Raw genomic sequence first — 23,890 nt, 5'->3', positions numbered from 1 at the left:
ACAATGCTGAATCATATATATGGGGTGGGGTTATTGGGTTGTTGTTTTTATTTTTATTTTATTCTATTCTATGAACCGCCCTGAGACCTCCAGGTATAGGGTGGTATGATGATGTTGATGATGATGATGATGATAATAAAGAACGGACATCACCCCAATCTCCAAGCAGTGTAAAATTCCAGCGGGTCTAGGCACATACCAGGGCTCATTTTCCTTGGCATGAGGGACAGCGGAGACTGTGGTGTCTTTATTACATACGGTTTATTTAAGTATATATACAATCTGAGCCTACAATGGAGGGAGTCACAGCATTAACAACTCCAAGATCTTGCTTCTCCCATATCCACAGCCTAGGATCCGAGCAGAAATCAGGCATGGCTTCATCTGTCAGCTGCCCAGGCTGCTGCCTGCTTCTAGCTTCCAGCTCACATGCATATCTCTGGCCTGTCCTTCACAGTAACAACCAGGTGACTCGTCCGGCAATTGAATCCTTATTTGATCCAGGAATTAGAAAGGACTCCGGCATACAGCAAGACATCTGTCCCCAAATGCACAAACAAACAACAAGATAACAGCTTCCCTATAGAAAAATAACAGACACATTATACACCCAGTTAAAGCATAAAAATATATGTATAAACTATTTTCGTTTTTCCGTGTTTTTCAGGGGGGAATATATGTAGATCGGATGAGTTTCTTTGCAACAATTCACTCTGTAAACTGCATTTTTGGGTTTGTGATGGAGAAGATGACTGTGGAGATAACTCTGATGAACTCCCTGAAATATGTGGTAAGTTTCATTTCCTACAGTATGGTGTGTTGATTTGACTACCTTTTGACTGCTCAGTTTTGTGTTTTGCTTGGTTACTTGTTTTGTTTTGTTTTGTTTTCATACGTATTTATGACTGTGTACACATTGTGGGAAGGATTCAACTCAGTTGTTGAGTGCATAGAACAAGGTCTGCTTGCACAATGGTAATCCCCCCCCCAGCCACCCCCATGTTAGCAACTTCACTCCTCCGAGGCTGCATTTTGTGATTAGTGAAAATCACACAGTCTGTCTGAGAGGAAGCATGAGAACCAGATATATAGTCCTGTCTGTATGTATTATGTGATGTGCTTTCACTTTTGCCTGTTCTTTCTCGGAGCTGGTTGAGAAAGAGCGTCATGATTCTGTGTCTGTGTAATATAGCGTAAATAAATAGTAGTTTAGAACCATGATGCCTCTTTCTTTTGCTGTGTCAAGAGAAGGCTAGTGTGCATAAATCAAGTTGGTTTATGTTGCTGGAGTGCCCTGGAGAAGAGGAGGGTGCCTTTTCCAGAGCTATGCTCACCAGAGGACGCTCGGAGATCTGGAGTGGCTGCAGATAGCCCAGAGTGTAATCCCAACACCCCACTCTCTAAAAATGGCTTAGGGGGTGTGCAGCAGGAACAGTAGAAAATTCCCATTGTGTGACCCTGTTCCCCGCATGCATACCCCACTTAGCGCTATGTTGAATTCCACCCAATATTGCTAAAGCACATTCAAAGCACATTTTCCTTCTTAAAGAATTCTGTGATCTGCTGGAAATTGTAACTCTTGTGAGGGGTAAACAGAAGAGCCCAGAATTATTTGAGGGGAAGTATGTGTTTCAAAGGTGCTTTAAAGGTATAGTGTGTCTGCAGCCTATGTCTTTATAGTAAACGTTGCAAATACTACATTGGAAAGAAGCAAGTTAAAACACAGTAGTGGTGCATGGTCCCTCCAAACGTTCCAAGAGGAGTTTCTTGATAGTTGAGCTAGCATTGAAGTGAGAACATTTCAGCAATACCTTGTCTCCTAAATCTTGCAGTTTTAAAGTCATAATACAGTGGTACCTCTAGTTACGAACTTAATTCGTTCTGGAGGTCCATTCTTAACCTGAAACTGTTCTTAACCTGAGGCGTGCATTTGCTAATGGGGCCTCCTGCTGCCGCTGCACCGCTGGCACATGATTTTCGTTCTCATCCTGGAGCAAAGTTCTCAACTCGAGGTAACTCTTCCAGGTTAGCGGAGTTTGTAACCTGAAGCATTTGTAACCCGAGGCGTTTGTAACTCAAGGTACCACTGTATATACATATAATAAAGGCCTGGTTAAACGTTTAAGGGGCTGAATCCCTTAAATCTTCTGGTACAACAGACTTCTGTGTCCACTGCTGAGTTTTTGCTTCCTCTCCTGTCCCATCTAACTCACCCCAGGGTGGGTAGGAGGAAAGGGGCCACCTCCTGAGAAAGGGGTGGGGTAGAAGTGTGCAAATAGAACTCCCGTTGCAACAGCAGAACTACACACATGGATCGCTGGATACAATCCAAGTTATATCTGGCATGTAATCACTTTTGCCTCTCTATTCAAAGCGGATACATTCCATACATAATGAGCATTATAGTATTAGTTTTCTCTCTCCCTTTTTCACAGTAAAATTTCCATGTCCCCCAACAAGGCCTTACCGATGCAGAAATAACCGAGTCTGTCTGAGACGTGAGCAGATTTGTAATGGGATTGATGATTGTGGTGATGACTCAGATGAAGACCATTGTGGTGGGTATTTTTTTCCCCCTTTGGATTATCATAAGACCAAAGTTCTCATTTGATTTATGAAAATATGTGGATTATATCTTGTCATCAACACTGCACAGACGTTGTGTATTGTCCTTGATAGGTTCGGTGGCCTACAAGGGTGAAACCATGTTCTTAAGTAATGGGACAAGCTATATGGGACCATTAGCAGTTAATTGGATAATATTCATAGAATCAGAGTTGGAAGGGACCATAAGGATCTTCTCCTCCAACTTCCTGCAATGCAAGAATCTTTGCCCAATGACCCCTAGATTAAGAGTCTCGTGCTCTGCCAACTGAGCTTTGTATGCAGACTAAGTTGGTATCAGGGCAGTCACAATATATAACCCTAAGGCTAACAACTGTGTTCAGTGAAATGCTAACATCTCTTACGTGTTAAGGATATCCCATAAAGTCCAAGTCTTTGACACGATCACCTGGACTTCATAGGACCATTGTTATCATTTTGCCCTGATAAGTACCAAAGTCTGTACTGTCCAAGTCATGTCTGGTTCACTGAGTGACGCCTTGACTCACAGTGGAATAGAGAACTGAAATTAAAGCAATGAGTAGCAGAACTGACTGCAGCTAAAACATCAGTGTGGTAACGACAGCCACCTCCTTTGCTAGTTTCTGTCTCGTGTCCTATACATTGTACACAGTGCAGCAGTACTCAATGCTGTTTGTAGGCATAGCACAGGAGGACCATAGGCTAGACCAGCATATTCCATCTTCCTTATTCCACATGATACTCAGTGAAAACATCCTGACAATGAGGGCCAAGCTAGTCTCCCAAGTGGAAAACAAGAAAATGAGGTAGGGGAGTGTATGCCAACTCAGACAGCTCCATCCTCTCAGTTTTGTGTTTTCTCGCCGCTTCTTGAAGCAGAAAGTTCAGACACCGTTGTGTGAAATATGTATTTCTCTGGGCAATTGTAGCATGCACATGTGCATCCTGGGATACTGAATTCTCCCGTGGGAGAAATGGAAATCTTCTGATTGTCATGTGTCATGGGCTGCTGCAAGTATATAGTAGGTCTCTACATAGCCAGGAAACAGTATTTTTTTTATTGGTAATGTTTCACTGTTAAATGCACTTATTCCATTAATGATAATAATATCAAAGGGAGAAAAATCTGATTGCTCACTTGTAACATTTTGCAGACAAAACTACATATAAGGCAAGGCCTTGCAAAAAGGATGAATTTGCTTGTAGCAATAAGCGGTGTGTACCTGTGGAACTGGAGTGTGATCAATTTGATGACTGTGGTGATGGTTCAGATGAGCAAGGCTGCAAAACAAGTAAGTTTGATTTAGAAGTTGAAAGCTTGCCATTCTCAGAATAATAAAAAAGAACATGTTTTTATATTATATAGAACCTGTTATGTGTAATCTTGTAGAATTTAAATTAGCATGAACCAAACAGTATCTTAACTCGGCTAGGAGAGGAGCACACCACCTGTGACCTTACCCAAGGGCCTGTACATTCACATGGTGCCAGTAAACCAGAGTTTGGCTTACATGTGAAAGTGGCCACTGAGCCAAAGTTGACATTGCTTCCTCCTGTTAATTTATTAGCTGATCAGGATCGTAAAGTGCATTGTATGTTAAAAATGTGGGGAATACATAAATATCTATATTAAAATGATTTAAAGAACTCACTTCCCTTTTGCAAATACAGCTTCCAATCTGCAATCTGAAGCAGTCCTTTATGTAATAAGGGAATGAGATACATTGACAGGGCTCACCCACACTTCCCTTGCTGCTAGTTCTGCCACTTTCATTCAGGAAAATCCACTCTTTACCGCTGAATTGGAGCAAGCATCAGTTGGGTTTTCCTCAGATTAATATTTGTTCTGATTCAGCAGAAAGGAGCAGATTTCCCAGAGAAGCAGCACATCTCTCAGATCTGTGCTTTCCAGGAACAGGATGAGTGGGAGTGTGGAAGAGCCATTATTGCATTTAGCCTTGAGAGAAATTTATTTATTTATTACATTTACATACCGTCTTTGTCTTCCAAGGAGCTCAAAGTAGTGTACACAGTTCTCCTCCCTGTTTCCTCCTCACAACAACCATGTGGGGTAGGTTAGGCTAAGAAATGGTGACTGGCCCAAATTCACCCAGTGAGCTTCAAGGCTGAGTCGGGATTCAAACCCTGGTCTCCCAGGTCACAGTCCAACACTCTAACCATTACACCACACTGGCTCTACAAAGTTCATCCTGGACACTATCTCTTGTTTGCTTTTTTTATTTTAATAAAACTGTAGAGGAAAATATTGTGACGGTTTTTCTAGAAGGGATGTGTTTTTAATTGCTTCTGGGCAGTAAGAGATGGGGAAAACATTCTTAGACGAGCTTGGCTGTGAGTCCTGGAAGACCTTCTCCATGCCTTGCAGGTCTTTCCCCACCTGGCTTGGGAGGACAGGGCCCTGACTGACTCCAGCTCCAAACACTGAGGCACCTGAACAGATTATTGGACTGGGGTGTTTGTTCATTGTTTGCAATTATGTATTTTTTCACATTGTAAACCTCTTTGAGCATGGTTTTAGCTATGGAAAGGCAATATAAAAATAAAATTATGTATGTATGTAGAATACAAACTGAACTTGGTTTTGAGGGCTCACTCAAAAATGGCTTTATCAAAGGAAGTAATAACCAAGCTGATTATGGGAAAGGAGGGGGTTGGAGCATGGGTCTCATTCCCGATGCTGCAAACCATGAAGGATTGGAAACATGGCATTACAGTATATACAACCATATACAATATCAGGACTAGCTAACTTCAAAACAAAAATTAAAGCTGACTTTCTTTGGAGACAAAATTCTTCATCAGCTATGAATGAAGACAATGGCTATGGATGTTCTGTAACAAACATGGAAATAAACTAAAATCCATTTGATTTTGCATCTTTTGTTATTTCCTTTTTAGGCTTAACTGAATATAGCTGCGAAAACAATGTGAACCCTTGTGGTGATGATGCATATTGTAATAAAACGAAAACACCTCTTTTCTGTCAGTGTAAGCCTGGATTTCAAAGGAACAGAAGGAACTGGCAGTGTGAAGGTATTTGTGTAGAAACTGCTTTGAAATCCTTATGTTCAAAAATATTCCATAAAAATGAATAGCAACATTAAATGTCAAAAGATGGCCTTCAATTATTTTTGTTTTACGTATTCAAAAGCATTCTAAACCACTTAGTATTTAAAAATCCCCAAGTGGTATACAAAAACATGAATTGAAAACAGTAGAACAGTATAATAGAAACAGAGCTACAACACAAAACCAGTAAAATAGTATTATAAAAACAGAAATTCAATAATAAAAAGGTCCAAAGTTATATATTTACAATGAATCTGAAGCAGCTGACAAATAACAATCAAGTATGGTTATGAGATGTCCACTTTGGGGGTCTGAAATTAATGACAACGAAACCTTTTGTTTTGAACTAGGAAGTTAACCATCCATAATTTTTGTGTGTGTTTTTAAGCTCCTGCAAAATTCTTTTTGGCTCTCTTTGTTATGCCTCCCCACCCCTTAACAGATACAGATTTAAATAAATAATACCACAAATTTTCCAGAAATGAAGGTGCTTAATTGCAGGGATTCCCAGAATCTATGAGGGACACGGGTGGCACTGTAGGTTAAACCACAGAGCCTAGGACTTGCCAATCAGAAGGTCGGCGCTTCGAATCCCCGCAACGGGGTGAGCTCCCATTGCTCGGTCCCTGCTCCTGCCAACCTAGCAGTTCGAAAGCACGTCGAAGTGTAAGTAGACAAATAGGTACTGCTCCAGTGGGAAGGTAAACGGCGTTTCCGTGCGCTGCTCTGGTTTGCCAGAAGCGGCTTAGTCATGCTAGCCACATGACCCGGAAGCTGTGTGCAGACAAATGTCGGCTCCCTCGGCCAGTAAAGTGAGATGAGCATCACAACCCGAGTCAGCCACGACTGGACCTAATGGTCAGGGGTCCCTTTACCTCTACCTTACCAGTCTCTATGAGACTACCAGCGTTAGTATGTCTCGTGCTCCTTAACTGATCTGGTGTGTGGGCAAGTGAGGTACCATCAGAAAAGTGAATGAGAGAGGTAGATTGGGGCTGGCTTTCACGTAGGAGGGTAACTCCCCAACTGCACAGGGGACTATCGTATCCTTCCTTGTGTCACATTTCCCACAGGATGCCTTTGTGACAGCAGCCTCATAGCATTTATATCTCACATTTATTGGCATACCTCAACCAACACTCTTCTCATCAAGGAAAGCAATTTATTTTTTCCAAGCTTATAAACTCTGGAACTATAGGTTTACGAATAAAAGCAGTTAAGGAGAACACCTAAGTCTGGCATTTTATTTGGGTCATCGTAATTCAACGTGGGGGAAGGAGGGACAGTCCAAAGTAAATAAAAAGGAACTCCATTCATTATGAGACTAAAGCATGATGTAAGGGTGCAGATCAGGCAGCAAACAGATGAAGGGGTTTTGCTCTAGTTTTAAAGGTAGGATAAAAGAATGTTGCAATAGATAAATAAATTAAATAAACAAATGAATAAAAGTCCCAATGGAAGGCAACAGAAATAAAACAGAGACCAAGCAAAAGAAAGCTAGAGAGAAAGGCATCTTTCAAAGTTGCTCTTACTCAGTTACAGCCCAACTTTCTTCCCCAATTTATCTCTGTTGTCTAGCATTTTGTTACTTTTGTCATTGAACCATTTTACATAAGGCAGACAGTTCTTTGATGGCAATGGATTTTTCTCCCCAAGCTGTAAAATCCAGTATGTTTTCGGATTTGTATGTTTTATGAAAATACAAAATATAGCTGCAGACTGTGTTCACAGGATATCTGATCTAGAAGAGCTAGTGAAATTAGCTAAACTCAAGGCAGTTAATTACCTATAGGAGAGCTGTCTACTGGCAGCATAGACTGTTGTACCAAAGAAACCTTTCTTTTCCATTGTTGCTGCATTTACAACATGCCATCCAACAGCCTGAATAGAGAATGGCCACTAGAATTTAAGCAGCCTTCACTTAAAGATCAAGCCATTCTGTGCAAAATCCATGACAAAACTGCTGGTTGTTTTTCTTCTGAGATATAACCATGCATATGTATTTAAGCTTGGAATTGCTGATTTATACACTTTGAACTATAGAAGACTCAGTTTTAACAGATTCTTTGGATGGGTTTTGAACAGTTTCACACTTGGTGTCCTGAAGGGACTGCCTACAAGTTGCCAACTGCCCATCTTGACTGCCTAAAATTCTTTTCAATAGCTAGAATAATATGCCAGAACTCAAATCTGAGCATCTTTTGCTTAGTCTAGGAGTCTAAGGTTAAACCTTTAGACTGAGCTAATAGCTATTTTCTTTTCTTTTTTTAAGAGTTGAATTGCTTTGGGCTTTTAAAAATCTGAGTTCCAATTTTATGGTTATCTGTCGTGACTTTCTACAATGAATTGAAAAAGAAATGATAAAGGTTTTTCTTTTCTAGATATCAATGAATGTGCAATATTTGGCATCTGCTCCCAACTTTGTATCAATGTGAAAGGATCATACAAATGTACTTGTGAAAAAAATTATAAGGAAAGAAACAGCAGCTGCATTGCAAAAGGTAAAACAATTTGAATATACTAGTTGACATATTGGACATGATCCTTTCCCACAAAAGTCCACAGTGCTCATGAGCAAATGAATCCCTGTACAACTCAACAGAGAATTCCTTCTCTTCTCCCCATCCCTACCCCCCACTCCCCCCCATGCATATGCATATGGAAACAGTGCATCAGGACAGTCTAGTCAATGGGAAGTCTCTGCAACCTCCAATATCCTTACCAAGCCCTCCCAGTTCTTCATATCTCAAGTTGCTTAAAACCTGGCTCCATACTGAATGACTGGCTTGTGCGAGGTGTACATCCTATTCTGCAGTCCAAGTGCATTGCTTTCATGTGTTGCTATTTATATCTCTGATACGCGCCGAAAAGAATAACACCCTAAGTGAAGAGATAATTACAGCTTTGTGCTTGCATCTCTTACGCTTGAAAAGAGAGGCATTTATGGAAACAGCTTTTTCTCAGTATCATATTCCAGATTGAAATGCCTCGAACTGTTGCTACTGAAGTGCAGAATGCCAAGTCACATAATATGCAGTTTAAGAAGAGATAAACTTCCACCTCAGAAGTACACTGTGGTTGATAGCCTCAAAAGTCATTGATACAGCAAGGACAGCACCTTCTCTGTCTCACCATTCTATACTGAGACTCAGGCTTCCACATGAGCACCAGTCGTATTAACTGAGAACTCTCCAAGATCATTTAAGAACTGATCAGCTTCCACAAAACTCTGGAAGTGGGCCATCATAATGTGCCTAATACCTCCACAGAGAGAAGTAGCCACAGTAAGACAAAAATCACCTGAAAATGGTCTGACCATGAAAAGAGTATGAATATACTTTCCTCTAAGACAAACACTTGTTTTGTATGTAGGGCTAGTAATGTACTGGGAAAGACCCATGGTTGTCACAGTGGTCATGAAATTCTTAGCCAGCTGTGATAAGGCAGTTTTGGCTTGAATGTTGAAGTCCCACATAACAATAATCCTGGGGAGGTTACTCAATATACCTACATATGAGACACTTGTTGCTAAAATTAGATTATATTTTATTTGTAGGAAGGCCATATGTTTATAGGGTTTCATTCCACACTACACTTACCTCTGGAATTATTTTGAAACTGCCCCATTGACTTCAGTGGGGTTTAAAAGTATCCAAAGCTAAGTGGGGTGTGGATGGCAACAGGAGTATCCAAATAAATATGAAAATTTAACATACATGAAGCACATTACTTCTTAGTAGTTGAAATTTACTTTATTTTTGTATTTCATTACAATAATCTCCAGGCTCTGAAGATCAAGTTCTCTACATTGCTAATGACACTGATATCCTGGGTTTTGTATATCCATTCAACTACAGTGATGTTCATCAACAGATTGCACACATTGAACATAATTCAAGAATAACTGGAATGGATCTATATTATCAAGGGGAAATTATAATTTGGAGTACTCAGTTTAATCCAGGAGGCATTTTCTATACAAAGATCCATGAGGGAGAAAGGAGACAAAGCAGTAATGGTGTGATAGTAAGTAAACTAAGCATATATTTTTGCTCATTTTTAATTTGGAACTGGATTTTCCCCCTTGGTTTTTGTATACTACATGTGGTAATTTTGAAAGATAAAAAGTCCCCATTAATCAAGATTGATTACCTACTATTCAAATTAGCCTAGGTTAGTAATAATACGAAGGGGGCTCCTGCTGGGGTTTGTTTTTCATTCTGAACATAAAGGACTGCCTCCTCTGACATGAACCAGCTGAATGTTATGATCATCTTCACAGATCCTCCACTGAATCCCTCTACGTTTTGAAGTTAGGTGGGTTGTGACCATAGAAAGCGCCTTTTCAGTTGTGCTGCCTTCCCAGGGTGGCATATAAATAATTCAAATAAAGATACTAATAAAACTTCAAACATAAATAAAGCATGTTGTCAATCACAATATCTCCCACAGGTTATTTCAGCTGACAGACTTCAGTCATTCAGCTTAAGACTTCAGGGGAATCTATGAGAATTTTTTAAAAAATAACTAAATGTTACATGCAACCAAAACAAAAGCTCAATGACCTGCTTCTGTGTTGCAAAGCAGCATAGATACTGGGTAAATCAGAGCAAAGAAGCAGCAGGGGACGGCGGGGTTAGCAGTATAGAGAAAAAGCACAGTGCATTGGTGGTTGGAGAAAAGCACATTGAGGTCATCAAGGTGGCAAGGCATGGAGTTAAGAGGATCCAGGCCTATTTTTTATATTTATTTGTAGTTATTTAACAATGACTTGTTGCTATTGAAGAGTGTTCAAATATGTTTGGAAATTGTTATCCAATTTGCATTTTTTATGACTAGACCCCTAAATTCAAAGTCAGTTTTGGTCCGTGTATTTTGGAAACTGTTGCCTCAAACAATAATACCATTAGGTCTTTGTTACTATCAGATTGTCTAATGCAGAAGTTTGGAATACCGAAGAAGCCAAATTCTTTAGATAAAGTCATTGCCCATGTGATGATCTCAAAGCAACACTGTTATGATGATATTGTGAGTTTTTCTTTAATACTCAATTTAAATAGGGAGGGTAGGTTTCTCATTTTTCAAGGATTAATGGTGGGTGTCTGGGTCTGGGTGTGTGTACACACACACACATGCATATATTTCCCCATGCAGCCCTTATCATATCACCTGGAGATTGAACTGACCTTTTAGTTTATGAAAAGAATTTCTTTAAATGTTTTCTGCGTACAATATATCACTTTGAATGCAAAGATATTATTCTGGTTGGTTTTTTGTTTGTTTTTTGTTCATTTTTGAAACAATATAATACGCTCACTAGCAGTGGTATACCTGAAAAATTGAGAGGGAAACATTCTAGGGGAAGTGTCAGGGCTATAAACAAGAATACTTAGTTCGGGGTCTGATCATCAGATAAAGCACGTCTACCCTGTGCTTTATACAACCATCAGGAGCTTGATAAATAAAATATCCATTTTTTCTACTTGGCTGAATTGCAAAAAGAAAATTGACAGATCAAAATATAACACCAGTAGGCTAAAAACCATTTGCTGGACCACAAAATGTGCAGGCTTGAAATAGAACGATCTGCAATTTCAAGGAATATTCTTTACCAATTATGCTCCCTACAATGAAAAACTGGGCTCCTGAACTGCTTGTCTGGTAGTGTCTAAACTTAGTGAGCTGAGCAAACATGATCTTCCTGGGACTGCTACCTACTCTTCTATGCTTTTGCATACAGAGCTGCTGTACCCCATTTGCTCTTTCATCACCTGAAGATTTCGCTAGACTTTTCCTCCATCATCCCACTTTTGGGCTACTTGTTGTCTGCCCTGCTTTCATTGTCAGTTGGGTTCCACCTCCCGACTGCTTCATTGCTGCTGCATAGTACCTCAGTAGCTGCCAATTATTCATTTACAGTTATTAGCAAAATCCATAATGAATGTTTTCCAGACACGACAAAGCACAGGTGCCTAAATAGCTACCTGTTGTGCTGTGCGATGGAAAGCTTGCCGATTGTGACATATCACAAAGCAACCATCTGGCAACCCTCCTACCTATTATTCATATTTTCCCTACAGCAATTTATTGTAGTCATATGGAACTTGCAAAAAAAGAAGAAGTGGAGAAGCTTTGGTGACTGCTGATGTTAAACCACAGAAGATCTTTGTTGATACTGATCTTTCCATGTTTAATTGTATGATATTGCAGGCTATTGAAATTAACGCCTTTTCAATTTTTTATTTCAAACGTTCATTTGAACTCAGTATTAAAATGTTAGTTTTAAAATATGAGAAATGTATGCCATTTTAAATTTAAAATCTGATGTGTTTTTTCCTAGTGTCCTGAATTCAAAAGGCCTAGAGATATTGCTGTTGACTGGATAGCTGGAAATATTTACTGGACTGATCATTCTAGAATGCACTGGTTCAGCTATTATACAACTCACTGGACAAGTTTAAGATATTCCATCAATGTAGGACAGATAAATGGACCGAACTGCACAAGGCTCCTTACAAATATGGCAGGAGAACCATATGCAATTGCAGTAAACCCTCCCAAAGGGTAGGTTGTTAAGAAGACCTTTGATCTATTTTTGTTCTATGAGTTTAAAACCTAACTTTGTACATGTTATCGTTGGCTTTATGAAATTTATCTTACTAGATCATTCAGTGTGGTTTCTGTGTCTTGGATGACTTTTGTTCAGAATGAGGAAAATAATTGTTACACATATTTCCTCCACATTCTAAGCTACATATTCAGCCAATGCTAAGACATATCCTGTACACAACAGCCTATGTGAATAATATGTTAAGTGGTTCACCTGAGTCACATAGGTCCTACTCAATCTTTAAATGAAGTTTTAAAAAGTTTTTTGAAAGACCTCACTTTTAGAAACAGACACAATTCTAGTGACAGAAGTGTGGCTCCAGAGAACTTACGTACTTCAGACTAGCTCAAAGGTTTAGTAGAATTATTTTACAGGGTTTTTGTTGTTGTTGTTGAACAGCAGACTCCCTGTACCATACTGGGTAGTGCTGTTTAATAAACAGCAATCCAAAGCCCCAGTTGAAAATATGGAACTTGTAGGATGGATCTTTGGATCCTGGCCAGAGGCAAGAAGAGAATATGCACACAGGAATCATGCACATTTATTTAACAGAACCCCACCCCTCAAAGTTAGACTAGCAGAGAATGTGATTAATTCAACCAAACTGGAATGTACCTGGAAAAACAAAGCATGCCTCAACAACAAATTGATGACCTTAGCCAAAAAACCTTTAAATGATGGCAGCTCAGGAGGAAACACAGTAGTGAACAAGGGAACACACAATCTATTAAGAGGTCACCACTGACTGGCAATTGCAGGGTAAGGATCACTTGTGTCATTGCCAGGTAGTGTCGTAATATGGTGGCAGAGACATCACCATGAATGATCAAAGCTACTCACTGTCAAACAACATCCAATGGGTCTCTAGATATCATGTAAGGTAAAGGCAAAGGTACCCCTGCCCGTACGGGCCAGTCGTGACCGACTCTGGGGTTGCACGCCCATCTCGCTTAAGAGGCCGGGGGCCAGCGCTGTCCGGAGACACTTCCGGGTCACGTGGCCAGCGTGATGAAGCTGCTCTGGCGAGCCAGCACCAGAGCAGCACACGGAAACGCCGTTTACCTTCCTGCTATAAAGTGGTCCCTATTTATATACTTGCACTTAGGGGTGCTTTCGAACTGCTAGGTGGGCAGGAGCTGGGACCGAACGACGGGAGCTCACCCTGCCGTGGGGATTCGAACCGCCGACCATACGATCGGCAAGTCCTAGGTGCTGAGGTTTTACCCACAGTGCCACCCGTGTCCCAAGATATCATGTATTTGTGCCAATATGATATATACTTTGCACAGTGCTGTGCCAAATCACTCTCTGTACTCTTTACTGCTGCCATAGAATGCCTGCTTGTACAGGTTTGGGCCCTCCTATTTACAGGGTGCAAGATGCCTTTACATGATTATGGTAAATGCTAGGGCATCTGCATTTAATGTTTGGCATATAGGATGTTATTCTGATCCACTGGAGTTGATGTTCAAAAGAAAATGTTTGCATTCTTAGTTGAAACCAACAGAAGATGGTGACAAAGTTCACTTGGCATCCTCTTCTGTTTAGCATTATGTACGCTTGTCAGTAGAATGTGATTTCATATTTGGTCTTTCCAGCATGATGTACTGGACAGTAATTGGAGACCATTCTCACATAGAAGAAGCAGCAATGGATGGGACCTTGAGGAGGATATTAGTACAAAAAAATTTGCAAAGACCAACAGGTACAGAAAACATTGATTTATTATACCCTCTCTTAAGTAAATTCTTTTCCAAAGACTCGATGTGTTAAATGATTTTTTAATCTGTCACAAGGATACACATACTACGTGAGTTAAAAATGGTTGATATATTTTAAATATTCTGACCCGAATTAGAATTACGTTTAATGCATTCTAATTCAGCTAAGAATAATTAAGACATTCTGTAGTTCATTCAGAGGTGGTGAAGGTGCTGATTCTGCATTACGTCCCATTCAGCACACCACTGTATGCTGCACCGGATGGCATCATTCCTTTCCTTTTGTCCCCCTGTCATTTTTCTGAGGCTGCAGATATGTATCTCTTTCACCTATCCAGAATTACGCCTTTCACAATTTCCTCTTTTTCTCCAGGTGGAAGATCAATTTTGTACTTTCAGAAGAAGATCTTTTGTTGCTATATATAACTTGCAGTATTTGATTTACGCTTATTACCTCAGTAGAAATAATAAAAAACCCTTTCATTCTTATAAAATGTCAAATTGTTACAGCAGCAGCAAGAAATTAAACCATTTTATGGTTCAAATGTTTTTACCATCTGCAGCTCTTAACATGACTCAGATCATCAAAGTAATCATTTAATCATTCCTTACTAAACCATGGCCTATTAGATTTCACTGTAATGCCATTGCCTACAGGCTGATAAGGCACAGTTCATCATTGTTCTTGGAAGCTGTGGACCTCCAGATATTGTTTGACTACAGCCCCATCACCCCCAGTGTGCCTGGTCAATGGTCAGGGGCTGCGGGAATTGCAGTGCAGCAACATATGGAGGGACAAAAGTTCTCCACCCCAGTCTTAGAAATGCTAATATTTATAAACTGTGAAGAAATGTGCATAGGATCAACACTATGTTAGCAGACACACATTAATAATAGAGGTAGCTTCTCATCATTTTTTTTTTTTTGTGAATTATATATAGAGGTTTGCAGTATCCAAAGGGACCTTAGCTCTGCAGTGCAGCAAGCCAATGAACAGACAGTAGGTCCTAATGCAAGAAGATTCAGCTAGTTTATTAACTAAAGTTGGTTCCAGGAATTTTTGTTCAATTGCACATAGCCGGTGCTGAAAAGTTATACAAAAGTAAAGGTAGTTTGGATCTTCTTTGGATCACTTTATGGTGTTACACAGTACTGGATATGAGGACTGACACAGAGTAAAAATACTGGATAGTATTTAGTGAAGTTTTGCACAGAGAGAGCCCACTGAAATTAATGAACATGGATAAGTTAGCTCCATTAATTTCAATAGCTCTACTCCGTGTAAAATTTAGTTAACTATTACTGACACATGCTTACTGTATATATATAAAAAAACCTAGCCTTATAAGCAAACTTCTAAAATGGTGTTTGCCCTTTGTGTTCTTGCTATGTAGCGAGTATGTGCTATTTTTCTTTTCTTACTATTTTTCAAGAGAATTATTTTGACAAAATAATTTGTTTTTTGCAGGTCTTGTAGTTGATCTCTTCAGTCAGCGCTTGTTCTGGGCTGATTTTGAATTATCTGTAATTGGAAGTGTCCTTTTCGATGGATCTGATTTGGTCATATGTGTGACCAGTAAGCAAGGTATGTATAATTTGAATCAAGTGGCCACAGACCCTAAATTGAATCACAACGTATATCAAAATACTGCTTTAAAGTTTATTTCATCTTTTTAAAAATAGTTACCGTCTTGGAAACGGTTATTGCAATCTACGGCAGCACAAAATGGGATCCAGTGGATTCTGCCCCAAAGTAATTTATATTCTACAGGCAGTAAACCAGATTCTTTGCTTAAACTACACCATGCAAATATGTTTAGTTTTATAAGTCTGCAGCATTTGGTTATTGTGCTTGAAAAACAAGTTTTCAAATTATAATTTAGACAAACAAAGTTAGGCTAAAGTAAATTCTTCTGTAGTGCAGGGCTTGTGATATGAACAGGATATTCTTGGGTATTTGTACATCTATGAGTCTTTGAAACTATTAGAACGTAACACTTGAACATCTACTCCTGGCATAACAGTGTTGGGCTATGGCTCTGGTCATGAGGGAGAAGAAGAAACTCCCTGGGAAAGTGGGAAGCTCCCAATCAGTTTTTTGCTCCTGCCTGAACAAAGCAGTCACTTTGCAAGAGAGATGGGCTCCTCTCCCACTCCTTCAGTACAAACTGTTTAGATCTAAGGTGCCCCTCAGGGGCTAAGCTAGAGATTCCAGGCCTCCTCCTTTCCCTGATCTATTCTAACTTTGAAGAGACAGGGCTGCAGGGAATACCCAAATCCCACTCACCCTGCCTTCTCCTGGCACAGACCTATTCTAATTGGCAGACCTGGAAGAAGAGGAATGGAGTGAAGGGGACATCTCAGAGGAACAGTCCCTAGAACGCCCACTACTTACCTTTACAAGTCCTTAGCAGCCTTAGGCTTGAATACTACACTTCTTGAGTCCCCCTGCCCAAAGGACAGTGGTCCTCCCAGAAGCTCAACCATCCACCAGATCTGTGCCAAACCTAACAGTGGCAAAGAAAGCACTCTATGATGAGGGCTGTGATGCACTCCAAATACAGTGGTACCTCGAGTTACAAACGCCTCGGGTTACAAATGCTTCAGGTTAGAAACTTTGCTAACCTGGAAGAGTTACCTCGAGTTGAGAACTTTGCCCCAGGATGAGAATGGAAATCGTGTGCCGGCGGCACAGCGGCAGCAAGAGGCCCCATTAGCGAAAGCACACATCTAGTTTCAGGTTAAGAATGGACCTCCATTAAGTTTGTAACTAGAGGTACCATTGTAATCAGTTTTTGTCTCCTGCTACATTCCTCCAGAATCCTGCAGCAGATTGATGGGTGACTATCTCTAGCAGGGAAATCATGTAAATCCTTCATTGCTTGGGCACGCCAAATTCTGCTTATATCAACCAGCAATATGTTGTTACCAGATGATAGCATCTAAACTGACATGTACACATTTCTTCTTCTTCAAGGATTACTCCATCCCCATAGAATTGATATTTTTGAAAATTATATATATGGAGCAGGACCTAAAAATGGTGCATTTAGAGTACAAAAATTTGGTCACGGCTCTGTAGAATATCTAAATACGGAGACAGATAAGACAAAAAGTGCCTTGATTTCACATCGCTATAAACAAACATACTGTGAGTATATTTTGTTACTTTTCAATACAATATTTTAAGATCTTTATAAATTTAAGACATTGTACATGGAATATATATATATATGAAAACGTGATAGATCGTGTCCTCCCTAAAAGAGGGCACATGTTGTGGTGAAATCTGGAGACTGACCTCTTGGTTGTGGGGGGTCTATTGGATAGCCACAGCACCCAGTTGGTAGGTTCCTCGATGCTGGGTTTCAATCTGGCCAATGGGGTTGCAGTCTAAACGGATTGAGGGACCTATATAAACCCATGCACGTGACCCAGAACTTCCTCTTTTGGCTCGTGTGTCAGAACACCCGCCCACCTCTCCCTAATTTTAGGGCCTTTTGCGATTGACCTTGCTATGCCGTCTTGTGTCATCTGTCATAGCAAGGTCAATCGCAGGGGCACAGCAGGAATTTTCTCCACTTGATTGATTGGCTGTTGCCATTTGGGTTTCACCTGCCATGCAGCAAATCGTCACAATTTGTAAGGTTGCGGATAGGCACTGGTTCAGGTGATAGGGATGGGAGAACGGTCTTGCCATCCCTATGTGAAGGGTATTCCATTAAAGGAATCCAGGGACTCAACTTGGTTTGGTCAACCCCTGAAACGGGGTTGTGCCTGTGCCTGAGTCCAGGGGAGCATCTGGGGAGTGAACAGAGTCTGCTCCCAGGCTTTTCACCTGCCTCAGGTGTTCACCCTTGGCTGACCCATTTTAGAGCTCTGGGTCAGCGCTACCTGCAAGAGTGTAGGGAGCTAGTCGAACCAGAGCCTATGCAACCACTCACTTTTCTGTAATCAATAAAGTTGTGGCCTAAAGCCTGCCAAAAACCAAAACTAAAATTTGAGTCAAATGTGTCTTTATTTAGAAGGGAGATCTCTGGGTCTGAACACGCAACTTCATAGGTGTTACGCATGCCGGCAACGTGTACTCAAGTGAGTTATTTTCTGGCATCCTGGGAATAAGTGGATGCACTAGATCTGCCTTTGGGTGGTGCAGATTGCTATTTAACTGATACTGGTAGCCAAGTGTATTATGGTTGATGAGAAAGGGGTTGGGGTTGGGGTAGAAAGCATTTCATGGGGGGGAAAACTAAAGGTAACCAGTACACTTGCAATAAAAGACCAACTGCCTTCTTTCCTCAATGCAGTTCGTCTGATTTTGGGTCTCCCCATCAAGCATTGATATTCAGCAAAGAGTTGGGTGTGCACTTTTAATGTTGCTAATTAATTGGCTTTGTTATCTTGTAAATAGTCATAATTCAGTTGCCAGGTATGTGCGTAAAAAAATTAATTAAGATAAACTTATCTTTGGACTGACTGCATTGTATTTTCCAAGTAAAATTGTTGAAATATTTTAAAAACAAACTGTCTTTTAAATTAAAAAGTCTTTCATTTTACAAAGCACCGTTAACTTAAAAAATCTATTCTATATAGATACTTCAGACATAAGAATACATCATTTTTTTATTTTACCACAGCATATCCTATAAAGTGAAGAAGATTACTCCCAATAGTTATACTGAAAGAAGAATTTTAAGTTGGGAAAACTAATTGCCCATTTTGATACCTAGCCAAAGCACTTAGGTTTAGTGTTCTTTTTATTCTTGAAAGTCTACTGGGACTTTTAGATCTTGATTAAGCAGAGATAATACACAATTTAGGGTCTTAAAACATACTCTTAGTTAATTATAAATATATTTCTAAGTGCTTGAAACGTAACAGATAGAGTGATTGATGCCCACCTATTGAACTGTGGAATAAATATAAATTATTCTTCTCAAACTGGATGCAGTTACTTCTTTAAGCACAGAACCCAGTTGGAGAGCTTAAGATATTTATATGGCCTTCTATCAAATATTATAATTCCTCATGTGTTATGCTCAGCCCTACCGCATGATAGATGCGGGTGGCGCTGTGACATGGGTGGCGCCGTGGGTTAAACCACAGAGCCTAGGCCTTGCCGATCAGAAGGTCGGTGGTTCGAATCCCCGTGACGGGATGAGCTCCCGTTGTTCGATCCCTGCTCCTGGCAACCTAGCAGTTCCAAAGCACGTCAAAGTGCAAGTAGATAAACAGGTACCACTCCGGCGGGAAGGTAAACGGTGTTTCCGTGCGCTGCTCTGTTTCGCCAGAAGCGGCTTAGTCATGCTGGCAACATGACCTGGAAGCTGTCTACAGACAAACGCCAGCTCCCTCGGCCAATAAAGCGAGATGGGCGCCGCAACCCCAGAGTCAGTCATGACTGGACCTAATGGTCAGGGATCCCTTTACCCTTTACCTTTACCGCATGATAACTGTGGAGATGAGTGCACAAAAGGAGGAACATACAGATATTAAAGCATTAGGAGAAAGGGTCTAGGATGATGCTACAAGTAAGTAAATATATGCAGCAAAATACCGAAGCTAATGCTCCTCAGTACCACAGCCCATGCAGCTGAAATGTGACCACAGCTCAAGGTTTAGGGGCCTCAGCTTTGTTTTCATTTATGCAATGGTTGCCCAGTTATATAATTAAGAGAGATACAATGCAGTCTTAAACATCTCAACTAAGAAGCAAGTCCCATTGAACTTAATCTGGAGAGACAGGTATATGATTGTGTTGTCGGTCATGTGCTTTAATGCCTCCTGTTGAAATCAATACACTTAAAAATTATTTTGACCGGATTGTTTTCTAAGTAGAAAATTCTCCAACCTGTCATTTTTCTGTATCGGAGTTTCTGCATCACAGGATTTTAAAGGAACATTAATCTTAATTAGCTGACGACTGTTATTAATACTTATTAAAATAGTAATAGAACAGCAGATTGCTTTAGAAAATATTCACTGACAAAAATACTATTTCTGGAATTAAATGCATTGCTAATTATATAAAGCACAAGTTGATTCATAGAGATTTGTTCAGGGCATGACTCTTAATTAATTTAAGGCCTTGGCATATTTGTTTATTCTTTATTTCAGAAATAATCCATTTATGCATTTCTGATTTTCCTCCCTCTTCAAACAGCACTCAATCCTTGTTTGGAGTTTACCTGCGAGTTCCTCTGTTTACTCAACCCTTCAGGTGCCGCTTGTGTATGTCCTGAAGGAAAGTCATTGTTTAATGGAACATGCAGTGATTTGAGCATTTTAGGTGGGTATTATAATTTATTATAAGTAAAGGTGAATATGATTATGAATGTACAGCTGCTAACTTATTTGTCTCCTTTTTGGCAAATAGCCAACAGGAGAACCTTGCAGGATTTCAGTTCCTATGGTTTTGTATATAAAGGTCTAAGAACTAATGCAGGCATAGGCAAACTTGGCCCTCCAGATGTTTTGGGACTACAACTCCTATCATCCTTGACCACTGGTCCCAAAACATCTGAGGGCTGAGTTTGCCTATGCCTGAACAAATGGATGAGTTTTGAAAAACTGTAACATTTCAAAAACTGTAACAACTTCAGAAAAACTTACTAAATTGCATGAAATGCATGGAGACTTGAAAAGTGTTAACTCTGACTTGTGCTTCTCTGCTAAAATCTGAGATTGCACATTCATTTCAGTCGTCGTATAATAGATCAGAGCAAGAAATATTAATATATCCTACAGCCATATCATGTTATGGATATGGAAATGTAACCGTGTTAGGAGGCACTAATGTACAAAATCATTCCTGTTGCATCAATGCATATTTTTGCCAAGGTGAAAAGTAGCTGACATACATTATTTGTAAAGGCAAATACGCACATTTTTGCAAGATTTCTGAAATGCTTATAGCTCACATGATTCACATCATTCTAGCATTCATTTTCTTTGAATGCCTGGATTAACATTTATAGGAATTTGATCTGCATGTTTATGCTTTAAGTACAGATGATACATGTAAGCTGACTTGTGAAAATGGAGGAAGGTGTGTTATTAATGAAAAGGGTGATCAAAGATGTTACTGTTGGCCAAGTTATTCAGGGGAAAGATGTGAAACTAACCACTGTAACAACTATTGCCAAAATGGAGGAACCTGTGTAGCTTCTGTCCTTGGTGAGTATTTATACCATTTTTCAGTGAAAGGTTGTTTTTTAAAAAGTTTCAGTAGTTGATGAAATACACAATTTTGAAGTTATATTATTATTACTATTGTTACTGTGCCATGTATTCTGATTCAGATACATACTAAAAATATATTAAAATCAAACATCCAAATTCACATGCATTATAGAGGAATGAATAATCCTGGTAAAATAATATAAATGCACAGGAATAGCTTCCATATCTATGGATTCTTCCAATGCGCCCCAAGAAAAAAATGTTGCGAATAGGGTATAGAGCACCCAAAACTGGCAGCTAGGCTTAATTAAAAAGGGTCTCCCCTTTGGAGACAGGAATGCAATTCAGGGGCCTTTTCCCATTTCATGTCAGGTAGAACAGGGAGGTCTACAAATGATACCGCGCCTGTCGTTCAGTGGATCAGACATATTACTTGGTATAACAACAAGTAAGTAATTAGGCAAATTGCAAGTTAATATTCATAGTGTGCTGGGGGTTAAAATTGTGCAACACAACCTTGTAAATTATAGATCTTCATTATCTGGACACAAATGTTAATTTGTTAAACAAATCTCACCGGCAACTCTTAGATGTATTCATTAGTGGTTTACTTACAGTTAAGCCGTTTGGTAAATTCCTCTGTGGACAACATGTAAGTAAAGTTTGGGGCAGTTTTAATTAAAATGTATAAATTTGTGACAGTTGTATTGAACTATTATAAGTGACCGGAGAAAATGTCATCTGTTAATTAAAAGCGTGGCTCTGACAAACATAATTAAAACCTAAAGCTGCAATGCTAACAATAGCAAAAGTTTATGAAAAATGTACTTTACTTTTTCAAGAATTAGTGTCCAAAATACAACACTAGAAATGAATTTATTGAACTGATTAACATATAGGATTAGATCCACATATTTGTAGCAAATAGGGGGAGGGCAGAAGCTGACTGTCCTGCCTCCTACTCTCCTTGGTAACCCATGGACATGTAAATCCCTCAAAGGACAGAGATCTATTAAATGGGGTCAGTTGTGGTATGAGGAGCTGAGAGGGAAAGGGGATCACGGAGAAGCAGGAGCTCAAAGTTACCAGGGAGTAAGTACCATTGAACTGAATGGGACTTACTCCTAAGTACACATGCATAGGATTGAATGTTGAAGCTAGAATCTTATATTTTGTTACCAGTTATCAGCTGAGAGTGCCACACCTGTGTTCCCAAAACATAAACCACCCATGATGCTGAAGGAGGCTCAGGGGAACCTCATATTTTGCAGAAGGCTTTTTGTGAGGGAATGGTGGACTCACTGATTCCCAATCCAAACTGCAGCACAAGTCTCCACTTATTTCTATAGAAAGTTCTCATTTTTATCCCTTGAAGGGAGACACTGTTTATAAGTCTGAATATGCTAATGCTAGAAGCCTCTATACCAAGATGGATGAAATGGAGACCTTGCTCTTGGATGACATCATTGATAGAGTGGGCATAAATGGAAACTCAATCACTAAGTCAAATAGGGCATTGAGTCCAGCAAGCTAGAAGTGCCAAAAGGGGCAGACTCCTCTACAGTATTGTGGTTGGTGATACCACCAGAGTAATTTAGTGAGTGTAGTTTGCCCAGTGTGCCTCATTAGACCTGTGGGCCATAGGTCCTTCTCTGCTGTCATAGGGTGTAGGGATACTACAACATTGTATCATAGTTCCAGCTGCTTATTTTGTAATAATGAAGCACACATTTAAAATGAATTGGCTGTCATTTAAGACACTAGATCCCTAATCAAGAAGTGCCTCATTGAGGCTCTGTGCATTCTGTTCAGCAAACACACAGACACACACAAAACCATGCTTCATAACCCTTAAATGTTAAATGAATTCAAGAAGAAAATTTAGAATTTTATATTTGCATAACAGAAACAGGGGCCAAAATAACTTATTGTTCCTCCATTTCACTTATGGATCTGCTGTTATTCTTTCTGCTAATGTTATTAAATTTAAGTTTCCTTTATTTGAGTAGTAATTATAAAATGTTTAGTTGCACATGGCATGAATGATAATTGGTCTGTAACATACATTTTTTTTCCCTTAACTGCACTTATATGTTTTTCAGTCAAAAATGCATACTTAGTTTTACAAATTCAATTTCTGTCTTCCAGGAAGGCCTACATGCAGCTGTGCAGTGGGGTTTACAGGTCCAAACTGCAACAAAACAGTTTGTGATACTTTTTGCCAAAATGGGGGGACCTGCACTGTCACTGCTGGAAATCAGCCCCGTTGCCATTGTCAGCCTGAATATACTGGTGACAGGTGCCAATATTGTAAGTATTATCAATATAAGGCAGCAAACCTAAAGCTTTGCAAGTTTAAAACATGAATAGCAACCTACACCAACTGCATTTTTTTATTTTAAAAAACGACAGCTTCTTCTAGACACTTCAGGACAGCCAACATCCAGAATAAAACTGTATAATTAAAATTTACGTTGTAATAAAAGCTACCCTAATCAGACAATCAAAATAGCAGCCAGTGCTATTGTGTACAATTTTAAAGCTCCCTAAAGGCCAGCTGAAACCAGCTTTACAAAGCTTTCTAAAATAAGCAGGAATGAATACACACTGGACAAAGCATTCCAGAGCTTTTTGAGCCACCCTCTGAGAAAGTGCTTTCACATTGTATCCACATCATGGCATGTAACTCGTTACAGCCATA

General features: G+C 39.7%; 1 protein-coding gene across 3 annotated transcripts in view; it reads left to right on the top strand.

Annotated features, from left to right (window-relative positions):
- The window catches only part of LRP1B (LDL receptor related protein 1B), a 742,760-nt gene that overhangs the window by 693,669 nt on the left and 25,201 nt on the right, over positions 1-23,890 (top strand). For all 3 annotated transcript variants that reach the window (XM_083492761.1, XM_083492762.1, XM_083492763.1), the window contains 13 exons: positions 668-790; positions 2,436-2,558; positions 3,741-3,878; positions 5,506-5,640; positions 8,058-8,177; positions 9,461-9,702; positions 12,017-12,240; positions 13,885-13,991; positions 15,476-15,592; positions 16,985-17,158; positions 20,171-20,296; positions 21,019-21,183; positions 23,338-23,499. In XM_083492761.1, the coding sequence (XP_083348887.1) occupies positions 668-790; positions 2,436-2,558; positions 3,741-3,878; positions 5,506-5,640; positions 8,058-8,177; positions 9,461-9,702; positions 12,017-12,240; positions 13,885-13,991; positions 15,476-15,592; positions 16,985-17,158; positions 20,171-20,296; positions 21,019-21,183; positions 23,338-23,499 (1,956 nt within the window). The remainder of the gene's footprint in view (positions 1-667; positions 791-2,435; positions 2,559-3,740; positions 3,879-5,505; positions 5,641-8,057; positions 8,178-9,460; positions 9,703-12,016; positions 12,241-13,884; positions 13,992-15,475; positions 15,593-16,984; positions 17,159-20,170; positions 20,297-21,018; positions 21,184-23,337; positions 23,500-23,890) is intronic.

The sequence above is a fragment of the Podarcis liolepis genome (genome assembly GCF_965112155.1).
Source record: "Podarcis liolepis genome assembly, chromosome: 1".
Classification (NCBI taxonomy): domain Eukaryota; kingdom Metazoa; phylum Chordata; class Lepidosauria; order Squamata; family Lacertidae; genus Podarcis; species Podarcis liolepis.
The sequence above is the reverse complement of the archived record's forward strand: the minus strand, read 5'-3'. Positions and strand labels throughout refer to the sequence as shown.